Genomic DNA, 24,306 nt, shown 5'->3' with positions numbered 1-24,306 from the left:
TATAACACGAAACATAATGTTGCATTTAAGGAACAGTTTGACTGAAGAAAAAGTTCTTATAAAATGGTAGGTTATTATAGCTTTGAAGATAATTGCAGACATGGACGAAAGATTAAATGTACTGTATCAGCTTGCGAAACCACTATTAAATGATATCAGAATTATGAATATATTTACTTAAATGCAAAGTGTCTCTTCCATAAGACGGACTTGGTCATAGGCTCATAGATAATTAATATTTAAGAATAAAATATAGTATCATAAATTAATGTCAGTCGGTGTTTCCATATTGAGTAACAATCGTCGTGTTCGAAGACTAACTGTTTTCTGAACAAGTTCAATGCAGTATTGTCTGTGTTTCTTTGTTGTATATAATGTTCTGATCAGTGTTAATAAAAACATGTTTAATCATATATGACGTTTATTCACTAAAACCATCTAATACAACAATAATAAAACATTAAAATACTTATTAACAACACATGTTGTTTTTTAATTGTTTTTTGACAAGAATTATCCGAGTACATAAAAAATCTTTATTACATTTTTTGTAGATATGTTTACATTGAAAAATTGAGTAAGCCTGCAGGAAGCTAAAATATTATATTTAATATAGTTTGATCTTCATCATAATACAGATTTGATGAGTCTTTAATTGTAAATGTCAATGAAAGAAATTATTATTTATTCGAGGAAAACAATTACACTGAACATCCAAAGTTCACAGTAATTATAATGTTAAATAGGGTAGGACCATTTTCAACGGTTTGTATGTCACAACATGTTAAAGTAGATAATACCTAATTAATTGGATTTCTTCAAAACCAACTTTTTCAAAATTTTACAATAACCGAATTACAATTTTTGTGTGTTTGGATGACATATATATGGAAAAATGGAAAGCAAGAAGGAGCAACCCGTTCCTCAAATAATTATGCTCAGCCATTTTGGAGAATGCAATGCTATTTCTATACATATGATGTATGTGCGTGTGTTAAAATGATTTATACATGTATATGTGTGTCTGAGTGTGCGTATGTTACATGTAAATACTTAACTTGTTACCCCACACACACATACAGTAGCGGTGAAATTTAATTTCTTGTGCATGTATAATCCTGCTAAAGCAAATTAACAAGCCAGTATAGTACCATTATCATTTGTAATAGGAGTTCCATACACTAAGCGTAAAGGTTAAAAAAATGTAATGTTCAACGTTTCTTTATTTATTAATGCATGTAAAGTACGGACGTTTCTCCGTATTTCTCGGTGTTATTATCTTTAAAATATCAAATACCCTTTTAATTAATGAACGTGTGCCTGTTATCAGAATTATTTTTATCATTTTTGAGAGGCAAATAGTGGAACACAATTTTATTTGCTATAGATAATTAATCTAACTTCCAGTTTGGAAAAAACCCTAAGAAAAATAAAAAAATATTCTGGGATATTTTAGTTTATATTAGCTACAGGATAATTATAAAGAAAATTCTGTCTTTACATATATGTCTTAAAAATTACTTTTCTTATGTCTGATGTGTCTGAAGTATTCTTGGACCGGGGATGAAGTAAGATGTATGAAAGAGGGGTAATCATCAAGTTGATCGACACCCTGTGAGCACGTTACCACTCATCCTTTCACAGTTGGGTTCAGAAGTGAAGCCCTTGAAAGCTCCAGCGTTTGGTACTACTTTCTTAATAGAAAATAATCTTAAATATTGTCTAGTTTCATATCACTCTCTTGATACGAACTAACCCTAAATCTTGACTAGTCTTTGCTGATAAATGCTGAAAAGTCTAGGTGAGTTCAGACAAAACTTCGGTTAGGTGTGTTGAACTTTTTTAAATACCTACGATCTTATATGCGTATAACTAAATGAGGAAGGTTCTGAGAGTTTATTCCCTCGCAGTTATACTCTTGTCTGTGTTCGTATGGCAAGGGGAGTGATATACAACTGTCTGTATTCTGTCGTAGTTATACTCTTGTCTGAGTTCGTATGGCAGGAGGAGTGATATACAACTGTTTGTATTACCTCGTAGTTATACTCTTGTCTGTGTTCGTATGACAGGAGGAGTGATATACAACTGTCTGTATTCTGTCGTAGTTATACTCTTGTCTGTGTTCGTATCACAGGAGGAGTGATATACAACTGTCTGTATTCTGTCGTAGTTATACTCTTGTCTGTGTTCGTATGACAGGAGGAGTGATATACAACTGTCTGTATTCTCTCGTAGTTATACTCTTGTCTGTGTTCGTATGACAGGAGGAGGAGGAGTGATATACAACTGTCTGTATTCTGTCGTAGTTATACTCTTGTCTGTGTTCGTATGACAGGAGGAGTGATATACAACTGTCTGTATTCTGTCGTAGTTATACTCTTGTCTGTGTTCGTATGACAGGAGGAGTGATATACAAACTGTCTGTATTCTGTCGTAGTTATACTCTTGTCTGTGTTCGTATGGCAGGAGGAGTGATATACAACTGTCTGTATTCCCTCGTAGTTATACTCTTGTCTGTGTTCGTATGACAGGAGGAGTGATATACAAACTGTCTGTATTCTGTCGTAGTTATACTCTTGTCTGTGTTCGTATGACAGGAGATATACAAACTGTGATATACAAACTCTTGTCTGTATATCTGTCTGTATTATCTCGTTTATACTCTTGTCTGTGTTCGTATGGCAGGAGGGAGTGATATACAACTGTCTGTGTTCGTATTCCTGTTTGTATTACCTCGTAGTTATACTCTTGTCTGTGTTCGTATGGCAGGAGGAGTGATATACAACTGTTTGTATTCCCTCGTAGTTATACTCTTGTCTGTGTTCGTATGGCAGGAGGAGTGATATACAACTGTCTGTATTCCTTCGTAGTTATACTCTTGTCTGTGTTCGTATGACAGGAGGAGTGATATTCAACTGTCTCTCTAGTTATACTTTCTCTGTGTTCGTATGGCAAGGGGAGTGATATACAACTTTGTTTTGTCTTTTCTCAGGAGGAGTGATATTCAACTGTCTCTCTTTTTCCCTGTTATTCCTTTCTTTTCTTATTTTGGAAGGGAGATTTCGGAGGGATAAAAATAAGTAATATACAACGCAATGTTAGAGTTTACCTTCTCACACTTTTGCCTTATGCTCTAAAAAACAAAGTGTCATCAGGAGTACATTGTAAATAATAAATTTCATTCAGAAAATATGGTCATGACACAGAATGTTTAAAAACCAAGTCTCCAGTGGGACATCGATAAATCTATGGATGCACAATACTAAAATCTTGGGAGGACCCCCAGTGGTTCAGATAGCTCATTTAAAACCATATTATGATATAAATACCTATGTCCCTTTTCTTGCAAATTATTTATTTGTTTCGTTTTCCGATTTAAGCACAAAGCTGCATAATGGGATATCTGTGCTCTGCCCACAACGGGTATCGAAATCCAGTTTTTAGTGGTGTGAGTCCGCAGACATACCGCTGTGTCACTGGAGGAGGGGGCTCTCGCAAACTAACATTTCTTTTATTTCTCTCTCACACTCTTTTGCCTGACATGGCCAGGTGGTTAGGGAGCTTGACTCGCAATCCGCGGGTTCGAATCCCCGTCGTACCAAACATGCTTGCTCTTTCAGCCGTGGGGGCGTTATTATGTGAGAATCAATTCCACTACTCGCTGTTAAAGAGTAGCCCAAGAGTTGGTGCTGGGTGGTGATGACTAACTGCTTCCCTCTTGTCTTTCACTACTAAATTAGGGACGGCTAACGCAAATAGTCCTCGAAATTCAAAACAAACTCTCTGTCGTTTAATAATACGAAATTGGTGGTTTAAATGAGATGCGTGTCAGTGCTGGATCTTTCAACTGTTGTTAAATTGGCAGCAGTTTTTAGCCATGTGCTTGAAATTTCCAGATATGCAGAAACGTCTCAATGCATGTTCACAAAGTTATAAACATACGATTTTGAAAGAATTACGCATAAGTATTTTAGATTTAAATAAGCCGAGAAAGCCAGTAGCAGTTGTATTTAGTGTATTGTACGTATGAAATACTTTGCAAATAAAAAGCAAAAGTTGAAATTAACAGGTAAGGTGATTCTTAATTAAAAACTCAATATACAATCTGGAATTTTTGTACAGAAGCCCTTCTAACGAGACAAAATTTGCAGCATTTGATCGAAAATGTCTCGAGAAATCTTATGAGAAGACAAACTGACACATGTAAGTATATCGTCTGTATGATGGCAATAGTATTTTGGTGAAAAGGTAACTCAAACGGATATACATTTCCTTACAAGTACCTTTGTTTGAGGTAACTATATTTCTAAAAGATGGTCTATGTTCTGAGCATCCATCCATCCAGGGAAACAGTTGCGAGAATTGCTCACAATATACTTAACCAAACTGAAAAAGATCCTTTTGGATCAGCAAGTACATTCCACTGCTGTACAGCAGTAGTTTGGTCTTTGATGAACTAGAATGTGGAAAATAATAAATATGAGTACGGAAGCTCAAATCCTATTATTGTATATTAATGCCTGCACACCGTCTTGAGGACTGGACTTTGGACGTTAGGTTTTAGCCAAGTCAATGGTCAGTGAAACATAGCTAAGATTAGATATACTGTTTGGACATACAAAGCCAACTTTCATCTCAATGGATATGCCAACTCAATAAATGCTGTCATCTACACCCATTAAAACAGTCACGTCAGAGGCCTGCAAATAGTCTATATGTTACTGTATGGTGTAGTTTCCCCAACACTTCTGTCAATAATCCTTATTACTTTGAAGATACTGATGAAACTGATTATTTCCAAACCGTTTTGGTAAATGGAGTTCTTTATGAGAAAATGTTTAAGGGCTACATGGGATAAGAAAAGGCAAAGCAACAGGAATATTACCTTTCAACAAGATGGGGTAAACCCTCGTATCTATATTCCTGTTAAATGTTTGTGACAAGCACCTTCACTGAATATAATTATCAACTATTCATTCAGGCTGAGCACCAGCAGAATGTTCACTGCTATGTTTCCTCAGAGAGGGCGTGTATCAGAAAGCTTTCTGTGACAATCTTTAAAACACATTTACAATGTTCAACCTTTCATGAATAAAATTAACAATCCTCAATGTTCTTCTGGTGAGATTTGGTTTCCCCTAAAATACATATAGTTTTTAATGTGCTGTTGTAAACGTATTTTCAATCTCTCAATTTAAATATTTGCTAGATAAAGCTCGTCATTATGATGACTTATTGATGTACAAAGTTCGTGAAAATTAAGAAACAAATATGCGATATAAATATGAGTAACCATTGATTGATTGATTGATTTAGTTTAGTACCAGACTATTATTTCAGAATCGCTAGTTATTTAGTGTTATTACTGAGAGTTATACATCTGTCCTGATGTTTAGTTACTGAATGAATAATGTGTTTGTTTTTCTATGAAAACAAATTAAGTTAGGCGTTTCTCTCGCAGTTTATATTGAAACGTTATACCTGAAGTCAGGCCTACATTTAGTTCAAAGTTTATTTACGAAAATAGGTCTACATAGGAAACAAATGTTATTAAACAAATTAATCAATTAATTCATTATCGTTAAGTGGCCTGGACATGGCATTATTTTTATCAAATAATCATAACGAACCCGGCGAACGACATAGAAAAACACTGTAACACTGATGTCAGAACTGGCATAATATTTGTGGATTTGGTTCGAATTTCGCACAAAGCTAAATAAGGGCTATCTGCGCTAGCCGTCCCTAATTTTGCAATGTGAGACTAGAGGGAAGGCAACTAGCTATCACCACCCACCGCCAACTCTTGAGATACTCTTTTACCAACGAATAGTGGGATTGACATTATAACGCCTCCACAGCTCAAAGGGCGAGCATGTTTGGTGTGGAAAAGATTTGAACCCGCGATCCTCGGATTGCGAGTCAAATGCCTTAAACACCTAGCCATGCCAGGCCAATATCTATGGAATTAAAAAGAACTTTGATTACGTTACAAGATGGGAACTCGATCACTAAGTGAGACCTAAATTTTACTACATATGATAAAACAATTGAAATGAGTTCAAGAAGGGCTATCTGTGCTAACTGTCCCTAATTTAGCAGTATAAGATTAGAGGGAAGGCAGCTAATCATCATTACCCACTGCCAGCTCTTGGGCTACTCTTTTTTTGTTTGTTTGTTTTTGAATTTCGCACAAAGCTACTCGAGGGCTATCTGTGCTAGTCTTCCCTAATTTAGTAGTGTAAGACTAGAGGGAAGGCAGCTAGTCATCACCACCCACCGCCAACTCTTGGGCTACTCTTTTACCAACGAATAGTGGGATTGATCGTCACATTATAACGCCCCCACGGCTGAAAGGGCGAGCAGGTTTTGTGCGAGAGGGATTCGAACTCGCGACCCTCAGATTACGAGACGAACGCCTTAACCCACTTGGCCATGCCCGCCTTCAAAATTAAAGAAGTACAAAAAGAATTCATTGAGGTAAAAATAAACACCAGTGAGAGAATAAAACGTGAGAAAGGAACTGGCAAATGCAGCGATTAAATCAGTCATGCCTCTTTCTGAATCTGCTCAGTAATTCTAAAACTGACCGAATATGCAGATCCAGACAACTACGTTTTAAAACACAAAGCATCAGCTGCTCAGTATTTTGTCAATGGTCTCCTTATTTTCATAAGAACAACTTACAACCGATTACTGAAGTTCATCTTTCAAAAATACAATACAACGACTTATAAAATGAATTTCAACATGCAATAACTTTTCAATACTGTTAGAAAAATGTACTTCCTTAGAAATTACATATCATTAATTTGAGTCATACATCTCATCGTATTTAAAAACTTTATTTAAATGTAAAACTATTAACATAGATATAAACTGTACGATAGAAGCATAGTAAAGTAGACTACACAATAGATCCACTACTTGCTAAAACCTGTTCGCTGCAGAACAAGTACCACTACCAGTGGCTTTCATGCCATATATATTTTTGTTTGTGAGATGCAGTCATTTGTTTCCCAAAGAAACTGTTTATAGCCTACAGAAATGTTGTTTTCCAGTTATTTGAATAACTCTGTAAGAAGACTTTTGCGGAGATCCAAAGTGTAACAACAAACGTGAGAAATGCGAAATTTTTGTTTTGTTTTGTGTTTTTTTTCGTTTCCGCGTTGGTTTTTCGTATTCCAACAGAGGGCGTTCTAGAAGATATTGGACTTTCATATATTTGCATATATCTGAAAAACAACATTCAAAATACTGTTTCGTAAATAACTATGATACCGAATATAATGCACAGTAATTAAATTATTTTACCCAGAGAAAAACGGTTTAATATTTGAAGTTTTGTAAAGAGAATTTCAAAGTCATAAAGACCTAATCTAAGTACCTATTTTGTTTAATTAATACAACCAATCATCAGATCCCATCGTTTGTTTGAGTATGAGAACAGTTGATTAATATGGGTGCAATATTTTAACTAATCAATCGATCTGACAGTAAAATAAACGATTAAAAATTGGTTGTTGTTTTTTACAATTGCAAAAGGAAAATTAAAATATCAACCTGAATATTTCAAACATTAAATTCTATTTCAGCAAGAAATACGTTTAATATGTTTTTGAAAATGACAGGATTTTAAGACTCAAAATTAAGGTTCTGTTAATAACTGAGAAGGATTGTTTTTTGTTTGTTTTCGAATTTCGCATAAAGCTACTCGAGGGCTATCTGTGCTAGCCGTCCCTAATTTAGCAGTGTAAGACTAGAGAGAAGGCAGCTAGTCATCACCACCCACAACAAACTCTTGGGCTACTCTGTTACCAACGAATAGTGGGATTGACCATCACATAATAAAGCCCCCACGGCTGAAAGGGCGAGCATGTTTGGTGCGACTGGGATTCGAACCCGCGACCGTCTAATTACGACTCGCACGCCTTAACACACTTGGTCATGCCGGGCCAACTGAGAAGAAAGTTATAAAATTAAGCCCTATAAATATATGAAATTGTTTGTTTGTTGTTTGTATTGAATTTTGTGCAAAGCTACACGAGGGCTATCTGTGCTAGTCGTCCCTTATTTAGCAGTGTAAAACTAGATGGAATACAACCAGTCATCATCTCTCTCCGCCAACTCTTGGGGTACTCTTTTACCAACGAATAGTGAGATTGACCGCACATTATAACGCACCCATGGCTGAAAGGGCGAGCATGTTTGGTGCGACTGGAATTCGAACCCGCGACCGTCTACTTACGACGACCTAATATAAGAAATGAACCTAAAAGATGACAATACGATGAAGAAAAGAAATAAATGAAGTAAGAGTGAGTGTAGAAAATCTTTGACAGAATGAGGTGTTTAGACTAAAAATATTCTGGATATGTGCAAAGATTGTATGAACGTTCAAAAGGAGCAAAGACAAGGAAAAATATGTAAACGGATAAGAAAGCGGAAAAAGAAAAACTGCAAAACAGTCAAAAAGGGAATGACAGAGCAAAAAGCAGTAAGAAAAAAGTCGAAAAGATACAAAAACAATAGGAAAAAAGAAATTAACTTCATGTTAAAGGAACAAAACATACAGATTTTGTATATGTATAAAAACAAAAAAATTAATTACTTTTCCATAAGTTTTTAAGAACAAAAAGCAAGATTTCGAGACTAGTCATAAAAATAGCACTCCGATAGCAGTTTTAGATGGTTTATTTGTTTATTGTTAAGCGTAAAGCTACACCAAGGTCTGGTTGTGCTGTATCTACCATAGATATTGGAATACATTTTTAGTGTTACGAACCTTTAGTTTAACTTCTGTGTCAATCTATGATGAACTGATACTGCGAAGCATAATGACATAGAGTATATTTAAACGTCCCCACTGACACAGTGGTATGCCTGCGGACTTATATTGCTAAAAACCGAGTTTCGATACCCGTGGTAGGCAGATCACAGATAGCCCTTCGTGTATTTTTGTGCTTAATAACAAACAACAACAATGCAAAAAAATAAAACAAACTAGACAGATATCTGATAGTATGAACTGCAGAATGAAAAGTATATGTGCACTGCTCGTTGCTCATTATTCGTTGAATAAGCAGAGTACATAATAACAGATATTTAGATAATGACGTTGTTGTCTATTCTTGCAGTTATCGAGGGTTATACAGTTTTTATTTTTGTGCATATTTGTGAACTTAACGTCTTTTCAGCATACTTTGGATTTGTATAATGGGGTCAAAGAGTGGTAAACCATTCAAAGTTCAAAAGACTGCTAGTGCATTGATCAAGTAAAGAATATACAAAGCTTCACGTATAGAGCACGGTACTTACGATAATTGGTATATTTTCAATACGGGGAGACAGTGATAAAACATACTAAAAAAATTAGCAATACGGTAAAAATTATGACGTAAAAATACCATGAGATCCTTTCTTTTACAGAAGCGAAGGTGTCTAGGGGAGGGGAACATCATGTCACCACATGGCTGTTGAGGAAGTTGCTGTTTAACTTTCGTTAATGTGTCATCATGCTTGTTGGGTATTTTAAAAAGTAACAAATTCACCAAAAGTGCGATGATAGATACAAAAGTGCAAAAATTGTGATACTTTGAAAATTGAACACGAATGTTAGGAAACTTAGCTATTGGTTGGTCAGTTATCATTTAGTGCAAATCAACATAATAGCCTATCTGTTCTGTGCTGTGCCTACCACTGGCATCAAACTCAATGTTTAGCATCGACAGCTTGAAGACCTGCCGCTGAGCTACGAGGAGAGGAGTGTGTTTTCTTATAACAAAGCCACATCGGGCTATCTGCTGAGCCCACCGAGGGGAATCGAACCCCTGATTTTAACGTTGTAAATCCGGAGACATACCACTGTACTAGCGGGGTGCTACTAGAAGAGGAGGGAAGCTTTAAGGAGACTGTGAAAATGGACGCTTTGTTTCCCAAATTGTGTTCCTGAAGATGGTTTTATAAGTCGCATTGGAAAAACTTCGACAGAGTAATGAAGCCGGTTTTATAGTTTGCATTTACCTTTAAAAAAAACAATAAAACTAACATATTATTAGGCTTACAAATATTCACAAGTGTTTGCACCTCATCAGCTAAGAATAGGCAGTGGTCATAAAAAATTGTTGGCTGATATAATTTTTCCCAGGGAAGTTTATTTGGAAATTTGAGAGAAATTCGGTGATGAAATAGGTTGAAGCAAATTAAGTTTGGAAAGAGAAAAACAAAAAGTAAGTGTGTTGATGGATTTGTTTTTGAAAGAATAGAGTGAGTTTTTATTTGATCGTTAACAGCTGCTTTGTCAGAACATTAACTCCAATTATGAAGAAGTGTATCAGGCCACAACTCACAATATTATTACATTGTTAGGAATATATTATTTTTCAGAGAGTAGGAGCTTTACATGTTTAACTGTCACTATAAAATTTAAAAATAAATACACATGAGCTTTCACAAACAAGAGAGCCAAATTTGAATACAAAAAAAAGCAAAACAAAGAGTCTGCTTAAAACTCAAAAACTATTCAGTATTAATTTGAACAATTCATATTTCATGAAAACATATGTTCGAAAACAGCATTTGAATAAAAAAATAACGATGGTCTTTTCTCTCACAAAAACAAAATATTCTGTATAGGTAACACTTAGTATTTTAATTCTGAACGATACTTCGTATGTTTGTTTGTTTTTTTAATTTTGCGCAAAGGTACACGAGAGTTATCTGCGCTACCCGTCCCTAATTTAGCAGGGACTAGAGGGAAAGCAGCTAGTTATCACCACCCACAACCAACTCTTGGGTTAGTCTTTTACCAACGAATAGTTAATTTGGTCTTAAATTATAACCCCCTCACAGCTTAAAGAGCGATCATGTTTGGTATGACGGAGACGCTCACTCTTAACTCACTGATTGCATATCAAATGCTTTAACCAACTGGCTATGCCAGACCCACTTTGTATAACACAACCAACTGGCTATGCCAGACCCACTTTATAACAACAACTGGCTATGCCAGACCCACTTTGTATAACACAACAACTGGCTATGCCAGACCAACTGGCTACCATGCCAGACCCACTTTGTATAACACAACCAACTGGCTATGCCAGACCCACTTTGTATAACACAACCAACTGGCTATGCCAGACCCACTTTGTATAACACAACCAACTGGCTATGCCAGACCCACTTTGTATAACACAACCAACTGGCTATGCCAGACCCACTTTGTATAACACACCAACTGGCTAACCACTTTGTATAACACAACCAACTGGCTATGCCAGACCCACTTTGTATAACACAACCAACTGGCTATGCCAGACCCACTTCGTATAACACAACCAACTGGCTATGCCAGACCCACTTCGTATAACACATGAAATAAAGTTGCCAGATGAAATCTTCAAGGAATAGGTGTAGCTATTCCTAATTGAGACCTTCTGACCAGATGAAGTGTATTCAATCAACATCATCCATCGCATGTGAGGCTTTTATTAAGAATTGAGCTTCACACACATCTAGATAAAAGTGTGGGATGTGGATATGTTTAGTGACATATCAGGTCTTGAACGTTTGACCTTTTGATCTGCATAGAATTACACTATGTAACAAAATTTTACTTTTTCTTGTTCCTGGGCAGAAAGTGTTATTTCCCAATTGCTTATGCCTAAAGTAAATGGAAAAGACCTATTTTTTTTTCAAACTTTGCTTTTGTGACCTGGGTAATGAAATTTTCAAATTTACCAATTTTCCAGAACATTCCAGGTAGATTCAGTGCCAAGTAACTAATAGATAATTTTCTAGAATGTTGTAGAGCTTACGAGAATTTTCAAGAACCTTTTAGAATTTTCTAGAACTTTCCATTGTAATATATATACAGGGGCTCACCACTTGTTTAGTTCTAGCTACCTAAGTGAACACATAGACCTATCTGATTTTATCAGAGATGGCATCAAGAAACTGCAAGCATTCTCCAGATGCATTCTGCTATGTATGTATCCAATTTATTAAAACAAGAGCGAAAAAGTGCTTCTGTGACAGCATCTGCTAAAATGTGTGAAGCCTACAAGGCATATTTCAGCATGCCAGTCGGGGATCAAAACAAACCCTGGGCACCTCATTTTACCTGCGAGCACTGCATAAAAACTTTAGAAGGTAAGACAGATAATTTTTCTTGCTTGAATAGTAAGATATTATACTATTTAAAAAGGTCTAAAATTTGTATCTTTTAATGATTTAAAAAAAAAATTTCAATAGCATAGAAAAATATCAGACATAAAATATTTTGTATTAACCACTTCCACATTAGTTGCGGATGAAATCAATTTATTCTTCATAATAACAATTTTATTTTGCTCTTTTGCAGGATGGTACAGAGGGAAAAAGAGAGCCATTAAGTTCGCTATTCCAAGAATTTGTTGTGAAGCCACTGACCACTCAAGCAATTGCTACTTGTGCATGGTGGACCCTTCCAAACGTCGGGCTGGCAAGAATGCATCTGCTATAATGTATCCGGACCTTCCATCATCCATCGCGTCAGTGCCACACTGCCCCGAGCTCCCTGTACCCACTCCGCCAGAGAGAAAGCAACCATCTCGAAAAACTACTCACTTCTAAACATTTTTGTATACCTTTACTAAAAATACATGTAAATCTTGATTCATATGTTCTTTCATTAAGACCTTATGTAAATGAAAATGTGCAAATTTGCCCGGTTTTACATAGAAAATGGGTAAATTTCTAAATTTCATTATCCAGGTCACAAAAGCAAACTTTGAAGGGAATAATGGCCATTTTTTGTACTTTTACGACATAAGCAATTAAGAAATAACACATACTATCCAGGAACAAAATTTATGTTACATAGTGTTATTATAACTATTAAGTGCCATCTGGCCATCCTGTAAAGAAACGACCGTAATTTACAACAGTTTAAAAACATCAACCCGTAAACAACAGATATAACCAAATTAAATATCGCACAAAACACATTAATATAATCTTTAACAAAATCGAAGTACATAAATGACATATTAGAAACAATATACAACGAACAAAACTATCGCACTAAAGAAATAGTTACAGTATTGGAAGTCTTATGGAACAAAGGAAAGATATGTTGAGCATAAACTATTTTAAATAAACAATTTATAGGTGAGTAAATTATAACATTTAAATGGAAAAAGAGTTGGTTGATTTATTTTGTCACAAGTTGAACAGCTAAATGATGTGTTGGGTTTTTACGATGCCAACTTGAAGCTTTATTTCGTTTCTTTTTAAAGTTCCTATTTATTTTTTATTGGTTGTAGTATGGTAGAAAGGAGAGATTTTAAAAGTTAAGTATAAATATTCGTGGTTTTTTAAAGCACTTGGTAACGGGTTTATCTGTTTCTGACATACGTGTTTCCGGACTTCTTCAGTTAACATCATGTGACCTGTTTCACATGATCGCATTTGTAAACGTACAGTCCTCGTGGATGGTACAAGTAATGCATAACTACAATATTTAGGGCAACAACCAGAGAGGAAAACTAAAAACAATAAAGCAAATCAGTCATCAGTACGGCGCAAATATATTGATTTCAACAACACAACATTCAAACTGAGTGATTCGACATCTTACATATCCAATCGAACGAGATCCTTTGAAACTTTTTGTGGCATAGGTGAAACGTTAAGTTTTGGAGGACTGCGAAAGAAAATTAAATTTTGTAAATGGCTTGCTGCTAAGATCCGTCAGACACACGGGTTATCCCGGACGTATAATAACTGAAATTATGGTTACTAAAATGTAGCAAAAAATAACAGTACCTCGTTTCCATAGCGGTTTCTTATATTATAAAACAGTTTCTGGTGTATTTATTTATATATATCGTCCATTAAAGTCTTTGGAGAAGGTAAAAAAGGGCAGTTAGCAAAAAGTATAGAATGGTCCCTTATTTTACAGGTTGATTCATAACCCTGGCCGAAATGAATTTGGGAAACAACGTTAGATGTCTAGAATTTTACTCATATGCATTTCAACTTAACAGCCTAAAAATAACTTACTGCATAAACTTCACAAGAAAACAATTTTGGCTATTCCTATTAATTACAAAAGCATTCATTTTCTTGTGCTGGGTGAGTTATTTGCTGTTTCTACCTTTGGTAACCCTATTTGCAAGTTAATCACTTCGACTTGGTCTTTTGTATATAGCCATACTGATACATAACTCATCAAAGTAGTGAAGTAACTTACCTGATGCTTTAATGTAAGAAAAAACAAGCTTTTACATGGTGTAATGACTTATCTTGCTTTAAAAAAAAGGTAGAAGTAAGCTTTTATCCACAGAAAAAGCCATGCTCGAAAACGATGTTAATGGAGACTGGACTCATATAGAAAAGCGATGTGTGCATTTGCTTAAGAAAAGGCAGAAGTCTCTTTATTAGAGTTCAAGTTTGGACGTACAGTTTGAACTGAACATCTTCCATTCTCAGAATTATCTGGAGTCTGGTCACTCCCCTTCTTCTTGCCTAAACCACAGTTTTTTTCTTTACCTTTATCTCTCTAGATCAGAAACCTTCTGCTTTGTGTATTTTCTTATAGCAAAAACACATTGGACTATCTGCTGTGCCCACCGAGGGGAATCGAACCCCTCATTTTAGCATTGTAAATTCGAAAACTTACCGCCATCCCAGTGGTGGACCCTTCTGTTTTGATCCAATCTAGTACATATATTTGACACGTTACATAAATAATTTATAACAGTCCTAAGCGAGAAGTGCAGACCACTCTTCTGCTCAGTCAGATCAAATTCGAAGTTAAACGTTTGTTTCAGTGCGTCAGTGAGTGACTACAGATGTGAGAAGCTGGTTGCAAGGTAACTGTTCAAATTCAAATCTAATTTTATACTATAAACCTTTTAGAGCTTCGTCCTGGAAGATATTAAAATGAAGCTGTAGAAAGTTGTCATCATTGATTATAGTAAGGATTGGAATGAAACCCCATCTGAAGACAGTTAAATTTCTCACCACACATGGTTAACTATTGTGTTTGTAGTTCACTAAACAATAAGTCTACTTCTTCAGTTCCAGTGTAGCTTATTATGCTGGCATGGTAACCTTGGTTTAGACTAATTATTTTTAATTGTATAAAACGCTAAATTCAAGGCCGTAGAAATAACAGCACCAGTTACATATGTACAATACATGGGACTTAAGTGGTGTATAGTTACCATAGATAACCTGATGTCTGTACTATTTCTTTAAAAAGGAGCTAAATTTCATAATTATATACAATAAATTGAAATAGGTTTTACTTGCTGTTGTTCTTAAACAAAGCTTTTAGCATTATAAAATATTTTGTTTCTTAGATTTTTCTGTATTACAAACTTGTAGGATCCCACTAACCAGAGGCACATTGGTCCATTGTAACATATGGAAATTTACTTGCATTTGATGTATTCTTAGAAACTGATTTTAAAGTTTAATTATTTAGCCAGTATGCAGCATTTGATATGGTAAGTACAGGTTCTTTAATGCCAACACCTCCCTGCTAGTTAGTTGGTTGTTTTTTTTAAATTTAATGCAACGCTACACAAGGGTTAAAATATTATTCATTTAACCCACTATAACAATTGGTATTGAAATGTTGCTGATGGTGACATCACAACCAGCATGGTCAACTCTTGGAATCCCATTATACCAACGAATGCTTTGTGATTAATTGTAGGTGCATTATAATGCACCTACAGCTATTCGTTGGCAAAATGTTTGACCATAATTGGCAGTCAAATGTGATGACCCTGACCATGCTGGTTCCATCTTACACTGGTGAATTTCAATACCAATTGTTATAGTGGGTTAAATGAATAATATTTTAACTGTAAGATATTTCAATCACATTTTATAATAATCACAAAGACCTCGAAGCAGCTTCAAGTTTTTCTCCAACATACATACCTATAAACCTTCCTCAATAGTAGAAGCTATTAGATAATTCCCTATGCTGCCCAGAGTTAAGACTAACATAACCTGTAACACACGTTTTCACTTAGGTCTGTTTAATATCTAGTATTTTAATAGCTTCTGAAATACAAAAACAGCTACCAGTACAGTAGCTGGTCAGCCAAGTAATAATCTAAAAGCTTCTCAATACACACTTTGAAGTAAAGTAAAAACGTACTTTACTCTTTTTATTTTGAAAAAAATAACTGTACTTTACTCCTGGTTCCCTATTTATTTAAGACAGTAAATAAAATTAAGATAAAAAGTTAGTTAATCACATTAAAATCCTATTTAGGTATATACCACATACTGATACTTCTTTAAATTAAAAATTATTATATTTAAATGAATCTTAATTTTTAAATCAGATTTACAAACAGTGCTAACTTAGTCACCTTTCTGCTTCAGTCATAGCCTTACTCCACTTAACAACTATACATAGGATCTGAATCTAGTTTGAGTCTTTTTTTATTATTATTTAGTTATAGCTTTAACCTAGTTGACAAAAACCATCAGAAAGTTTAGTGACCTCTAAGTCATTGAATTAGTTAATTGCTTAGTTTATGGCAAAACATTTTAGTCGTTTTTTAGCCCATACATACTATAACATATGTAGATATATGTTTTATAGTGTTATACAGTACCAAATGATCCCTATAGAAACTTACAGAAAAAAAACGTGCATATCTTGTCTTTCTGGAGACAAATGATTCTGTATGTTACATGTCAGTATTTGGTCCTCTCTATCTTATCTGTACAGTCTTGTAAGTTTACTGACATTCAGTGTGCCTATTGTTCTGACAAGACTTCCTTGACAAATTTCACCTGACAGAATGAATGTTCTAATGATAGTATACTATACAGTCAATGTAAGGCAAACTTAAACTAGATATCAGAAGGTGTTCTTGGGTTTGTGATAATAAGTTAAATATCATGATCCTTTATCACAATCTTCCTGTTTAATATTCCAGTATTAGTGCTTACAAAGGGATGGTTAGATTTCCAGACATTTCTTGTAAATTGTTTTTATATGCATTAAATGATAAATTCAACACATCTGCTTATTAGCAGCTGTTGATAACTCCCTGAATTTACAAATATTCATGTGTTAGGTTTTGTATATTCCACAGTATATTTACAGTTTCTGTTTTCATTTTCATGTATAGTTCTTTCAAGAACTTCAGATTGCAATTCCAGATTGTCCTGCGTCTCCCACTTATGGGTGTGCACAAACAGTCATAAGTAATGCATACTGGCCATTAACTTAGTGCAAATGAATGTGTGGAATGTCTGTCAGGGTTATGTGTATTCTGAAAGCTCTGATGTTTAAGTTTTTCTTTTATTTCTGGTTGCAGAACCAGGAATTTCATTATATATAACATGTATGTATATACACACACACGTTATTTGCAAATCTCTATAATACATGATAAACATTTTGTGATATATCTATTTGTTGTGAAATGCATAATATATTGTTAGCTTTTGTCATAAAAACATGAAAGACTTTAGTGCATTCATCATCACTGTTCATAAAAACAAAAATTACACCTTGCTGCTAAACATTTTTGTGCCAAAACTTGTTCAAAAAGTTAACAATGCATGCAGGTATATGTAGTTGTTATATTTCATAAGTCTAAGGTTTCTTCATTAATGTCTTACATCACCAACACTAACTTCAGTTTTGCAGTTCGATCCATATTTTTCAATTAGAACTGTTAACAAAGCTGAATTTTCAGAGATTATTTTTTTCCTCTGAATATCATTTTTCACTGAAAAATTTGCAGTAATATTTCCATTTCCATATATCTCATTGATTAATTTCTGGTTTTCACTTCTCTCAGTTGTATTGTAAAATGCGTATACAATGTGAACATTTATCTGGTGTAATTAAATACTCCATTTAACCTCTTGTGAAAATTCCTAATCCTTCTTTTCCAGCAAAATTCACCTATAATTCACAGAAACACCTAGCATTTTTAAGGTACAATTCACATATGTGTTAATAACACAATAGAATAGTACTGGAATATAATGATTGGTTTATCCAGGTTAAGTTGCAAGTCATTATGCAAATTTTGGAACATAAGAAACAAAAACACACTGAAATAAAACTAAGAGAATTTATAGTTTTAATCACTTGAAATTTTAATCACTTCAGACCAATAACTCAAATTATTCTGCTACAAAGCAAAAGAATCAGTCGTTTTCAGGCAGAGGTTCACGTGTAACAAGAAGTCCTTTATCATATAAAAGAGAGGCAAGATCCATCTGGAATACAGACATTTAAAGATGAGTCCTCAATAATGCATAATACTAAAATCTGAATTATATCCTACAGTTTGATACAATACTTATTGACATAAATTCATAAATAGTAGTTCACTGAAACTTTGAATGTAAGTTAACAAACACGATATGACCTTTGACCAATAACCAATAACAACAGGATTAAAGATGTTTCCAAAAATAAATAGTCATCTGCTATTTCCATACTTGTTTGTACTTGTTATGGGACAGTATATATGAGGTTCCCCTCAGTATACTTTTTGGCATGATGAAAAAAACAAACACTGACTGACTGACAGAAAACACACTGCTGTATAATGGTGACCCCTCCAAGCAGCATTTGTTCCCCTTTCAGGATAGTAAAAAGAATAAAGAAGAAAACAGTCTGTAAGTTAGAAAGTATTTACTGTTTTTATGGAAACTACTCTTCTCTACCTAATTTCCAGTGAACCTATTTTCCACAACAACATTCATTTTTTTTGTGATAATTACTATTTGATAGGGTAACTTTAAGAATTAAAAAGTTGAAATAACAAGTGTCACACTTGTTTACAACTGTAATAATATACTATTATTTGTGGTATTGCAAAAGTTTAGAATTCCAGCAACAGAACCAAAATCTAGTTGAAAATATTACATTTAAGCCTTTTAGAGATAAAATGCCCTATATATTTTTTATGTTATAAAAAAACATTCCACTAAAGAAAAAAAAGTAATAATCTACAAAACTAGAAAAAATTCTCACTCCCACCTGGTGACAAAAGTGTCATTTTCCATTTATTAAGAAATCGATTTAGTTTCATTATTAAATAAGCTGTGAATACAACATCAACACTCACCTTTTCTTCCAATGTTGGTAGAGGCAAGGCATCAATACTAACATACTCTGGGTAACTGTGCAGAAGGAACTCCACTGCAGGAGCTCTTTCACCCCCAATATCTATGTACTGAGGTTCCTCCTCATGGTAAATACGAGAATTCTCTAAGGTGTGGTATAATCGAACGTACTCTTCTTCCATAACCAGCCTAAATCACAAAATCACATCTAACACTCTTAGAGACAGCACAATTAAAATATTATAGCAATATTCTGTTCATAATCTACAGAAATAACAGTAACATCAAAAAAATAGCTCATGTCCATTTATTCCAGTAAATAAAGTTTTAAGTTAACTACACTTTGTATATGAAAGGACATAAGAATATTATAAAGGATTAAATGTGGTGCTGGCTAAATATTCAATGAAGAATGAATAAAAACCTGTCAGTAGTCGCATCTTTAAGTAGTCTATTTGTTTTTTGTGAAAATCACAAACCAAGACGAAAAATTTATATTACTAGCAACAAAATTAACTACGTTACCATTTACTGATATCAATTCAAATTAAAATAGTTTGTAAAGTTCTGATTTAGAGCAAATAATTTATTATGTCAGAATGTAACACACACGTGCAAGTCATTCTCCCAAGTGTGGTTTAAAGTTGAAAATGCATTATAGCAAAAATATCTAATTTTCTGAATTTACATTACACATCACTTTATTTTTCAAGAATTTTATGATGAAGCTGAACATGCAATATAAACGAAAACAGCCCAAGTTACAAAGAATTATTATGAAAACAGACTTTTTTCAGAGAAAATGTTTGACTTTATAATATTAAAATATTGTATCTCAAATCTTTATTTTACAGACAAGTTTGTCTTTAATTACTCCTTTTAGAGACATTATTTTTCTCAATGAAATAGCACAGTCATTTAAAAATTCATTAAACAGTAATTTCTTGATTTACTCATGACACTGGGTTGAGATAATACATTAGTTGGTAAATTAGAGAATTATGACAACATCCCATGCTATCTTGTGTTACTTTCACTACTGATGAACAATTTTTTATTACAAACTTACTAAGTGTATTTATTAAAGGTGTAGTGATACTAGTATCATATTGTTAAGCTAGGATGTGACTACATCAATAGATCTTCTGATACAATGTTGTACAACTTATGTAACCTCACAAAATTTGGCAAGCTTTTAGTAAATACATCTTTTGAACAGAAAAAAAATTAGAATTTTTAATAAAGTATTTTTGCTAAAAAATTAATGACTGAATAAAGGAAGACAAGTATTGAGTCTTCAATTTTTTTTATCAAAAACAATGCATGTAAAGTAATGTAACAAAAGAGATAAACAAATACATTTTTTTTGTTTTACTTCTCTTACTAGATGCCATTTAGTCAGTCAAGCCTGATAATTTGACAAAAAATCACTGCAAAGTGTGAAGTACTTATGTAAGACAATGTTAGTAATATATATAATAAATTACAGACAAGTGTTAAACCTTGTAACAAACTGTTGGTAAAAACTTCTGTATCTAGATTTGTATCACACTGCAGCATTAATATCTAGATACATTTTGTACTGACTGCTATCATGAGATATACACTCTAGTATTTATTAGAGGTGACCCTTAACAGTAGTATTCTATTCCATTTTACCTTAAAATACAACAGCAATTAATGTTTTAATTATCACAGCAGTTAGCTATCTAGCAACAACAATATTAAAGTAACATAAACAAATTTAACATATGGACCCAGGTATCATTTCCTCAAAAAAGATCAATAATGGCTCACTTTTAGTATTATGAATATTTTTGTGAATATAATAAAAAATTTTCCCATTCCACCAAGACTCATTGAGATCTATATACCATACAACAACAATTAAAAAATACTCCTATTGCAATATTACATAGCATTTTAAAATAAGCCTAGGTATTATTATAAAGAGGCTTTATTTAGAAATATGCTCTAACTGCTACAGTACCGTATTACTCCTTGTCGAACGAATTTGATTTCTGTATCAGGATCTAGTTCTGCAGCTCCAACCACTTGACCATTATCCCATCTTTCAGCACTCCCATGGATACTGCATCGCTTCTCTCCTTCAGGTAACACACAATGAAAAAATAAGATGAATTTTTCTGATTGAAAATTAATTTTAAAAAGTTAAAGCCAAAGAGAATGACAAACTATGTATTCACTATTTAGCTAAAAAGCGTTTTTTTTAAATTACAGTACTGAAATCCAACATTTGCCTACCGTTTTAACATTATTGACAGTGTAGGCAGAAAATATAAAATATGTATTAAATACACTTTTTTTTTTTTAAATAATCATTTCACACAAACATAATATCATAACCACTCTTCATATCACTTACTTTGGTATAAATCCAAGAGTTAGTCTGCATTACAGTAAAAAGAAAAACTTTGTAGTATACTATTTACACAACCTCATTCATACATTACTCAAATATACAACAAATTCTTACTTCTCATACACGACATTAACATTTCAATTACTACATCACTATCATTCAACCAAAAGAACTGTTGTATTCTTTATATTTGTCAGTTAGGAATGCTTTAAAATAACATTTCAATTACTACATCACTATCATTCAACCAAAAGAACTGCTGTATTCTTTATATTTGTCAGTTAGGAATGCTCTAAAATAACATTTCAATTACTACATCACTATCATTCAACCAAAAGAACTGCTGTATTCTTTATATTTGTCAATTAGGAATGCTCTAAAATAACATTTCAATTACTACATCACTATCATTCAACCAAAAGAACTGCTGTATTCTTTATATTTGTCAGTTAGGAATGCTCTAAAATAAAGTAAAAATTACTGTTACAGAATACAATAGGATATTTTTACAAGCAATGTACAAGTTACTTCATTGATGAAATGCATAATGCAAGTTCTTGTTATGTAAAACTGTGTAGTGTTTAACTTGACAGTAAACGTGTGCAGAAGGGACTCAAGATGAGGTTTTAAACCTTTTACCTTTCTACTCTATTCTTAAACACTGGTTTAGAAACTTCAGATGCAACCATTACAAAGAGATTTGAGTAATTTTAAAATTTACATTGAAAACATATTTTACAGGTATCTAAGTTGAAAGTACAAAATTCCTAATAATAAGCGCTCTTGAACAACTGTTGTACAGGTCACAAGAACAAAACCTTGGATAAAAAATAAAAACAACTAACTGATAATCCACTGTAACATGGTTTTGTTGCCTAATGAAGGGCACCTGCCTGAAATGTGACACAAATTACAACTAAAAACAGTTTTCATTTAGATATATCTATTTATTCTTTATTATATTTTATCCAACAATAAATACTCTAAAGCTTATAACAATACCATATATGTAGACCTAGTGGGTCTACTACATGTAATAAAGCTATGTTCATGTTATTCAACAAAGTGGATTATGAGTACATAAATAGATTTTGTTAAAACTCATCATTAGTGCATTGGACATTTCTGAAACTTTCTTGCTCTTTACTATGAAAAAGGTACTGACAACATCTGCCACTAAAGTTTGACTGCTGACTGGGAGAGAGACAACTAACTGATTGACATCACTAACTGCCAGTATTTTCTTTCTTTTTTGTGGCTCTTCAAGGCTTCAAGCCTATACTTTAAGAGTACATGTTAGTTTCAATTACACATTTCAAAGCACACAATCTTCAAGAGGTTCAGCATCCTACAGGTTTCACACACAAACTTATTTAATTACAATCCTGAATTTCCTTAGATCTCTTACACGGATTTCTGATGAGTGAAAGTCTTGAGAAAGAAGCTGAAACCTCACCTCACAAGCTACTCTTACATAAAGTTCTATTGTTTCACATACTAAATTCACTTACTTTCTGTTAACACTGGAGGAAGACAATCATGAATAAAGGTTTTAGCCATTTGATCCACAGCTGAGTCAATGGGTGCAAATTGTACTAACTTGCTGAAAAGATGATGAATTTTCTTTAAGAACTCATCTCGTTCAGGACTCTCCTACAGAATTAATAGATTACAGAAATATTGAAAGTAACTGAATTCTAGATAACAAATCTCAAATCAAGTAAACAGCACTTATAAGTATGACCTCTATGACCAATGGGTGCAAATTGTACTAGCTTGCTGAAAAGATAATGAATTTTCTTTAAGAACTCATCTCGTTCAGGACTCTCCTACAGAATTAATACATTACAAAAATATTGAAAGTAACTGAATTCTAGATAATAAATCTCAAATCAAGTAAACAGCACTTATAAGTATGACCTCTATGACCAATGGGTGCAAATTGTACTAACTTGCTGAAAAGATGATGAATTTTCTTTAAGAACTCATCTCGTTCAGGACTCTCCTACAGAATTAATACATTACAGAAATATTGAAAGTAACTGAATTCTAGATAACAAATCTCAAATCAAGTAAACAGCACTTATAAGTATGACCTCTATGACCTAAGGTTATCCATATTTAAGGATTACCATTTCATAACAATTTTTCATTAATAATCAATTAATAATTTAACATAACTAATAAAATATTGAGACTACCCTATGTCTTTTGGCAACAAAAGTCTACAGAAGAAGCTAATATTGAGACTGCCTTATGTCTTCTGGCAACAGAAGTCTAAAGAAGATGCTAATATTGAGACTACCTTGCATCTTTTGGGAAAAGAAGTCTAAAGGAGATGCTATACAGTCAGTTTATAGTGTTATTAAAAAGTCCAGTTTTGCTCTCAATGTTCAAAGCTATTCACATCTAAAAATTATATATATTTTTAATAACAAATATTATTTCATTCAAGATACCAATGTATCTTGTGAAAATAACCCCATCAGGTTAAAACACTTCAAATAATGCCATCGAGCTGGTATGTTAATCCAAGGATGATGGTAATTTAATTAATTAATTTACACAAAGAATTATTGCATCCTCACTGTCGTGACACAACCGCCCTTTGTTGATGAAATAAGTCCTGACATCGTACACGTCTCTGATTTGTAAGAATCGTGTCAAAACTTATGACCAGTCACAAATAGCTTATCTCATTCCAGTCTGTTTTTAAAATGCTTGTGGAAAGATACACTGTTTTATTAAACATATTTATGTAAAGATATGCAATAATTTAGAAAGGAATGTTTCATAACTGCCATAAGAGTTTA

The 24,306-nt window shown here is 33.5% G+C and overlaps 1 protein-coding gene across 2 annotated transcripts in view; it reads right to left on the bottom strand.

Moving 5' to 3' along the window:
* Positions 1-18,107: 18,107 nt before the first annotated feature.
* NO66 (Bifunctional lysine-specific demethylase and histidyl-hydroxylase NO66) overlaps positions 18,108-24,306 on the bottom strand; it is a 55,106-nt gene continuing 48,907 nt past the window's right edge. For both annotated transcript variants that reach the window (XM_076504389.1, XM_076504390.1), the window contains 4 exons: positions 23,005-23,146; positions 21,101-21,218; positions 19,113-19,299; positions 18,108-18,255 (listed from right to left, as the gene is read on the bottom strand). In XM_076504389.1, coding sequence (XP_076360504.1) covers positions 18,184-18,255; positions 19,113-19,299; positions 21,101-21,218; positions 23,005-23,146 — 519 coding nt within the window. In that variant the 3' untranslated portion in view covers positions 18,108-18,183. The remainder of the gene's footprint in view (positions 18,256-19,112; positions 19,300-21,100; positions 21,219-23,004; positions 23,147-24,306) is intronic.

Source organism: Tachypleus tridentatus, chromosome 6, assembly GCF_004210375.1.
Source record: "Tachypleus tridentatus isolate NWPU-2018 chromosome 6, ASM421037v1, whole genome shotgun sequence".
Classification (NCBI taxonomy): Eukaryota; Metazoa; Arthropoda; class Merostomata; order Xiphosura; family Limulidae; genus Tachypleus; species Tachypleus tridentatus.
Note: the sequence above shows the minus strand (reverse complement) of the source record. Positions and strands in the feature narration are given on the sequence as shown.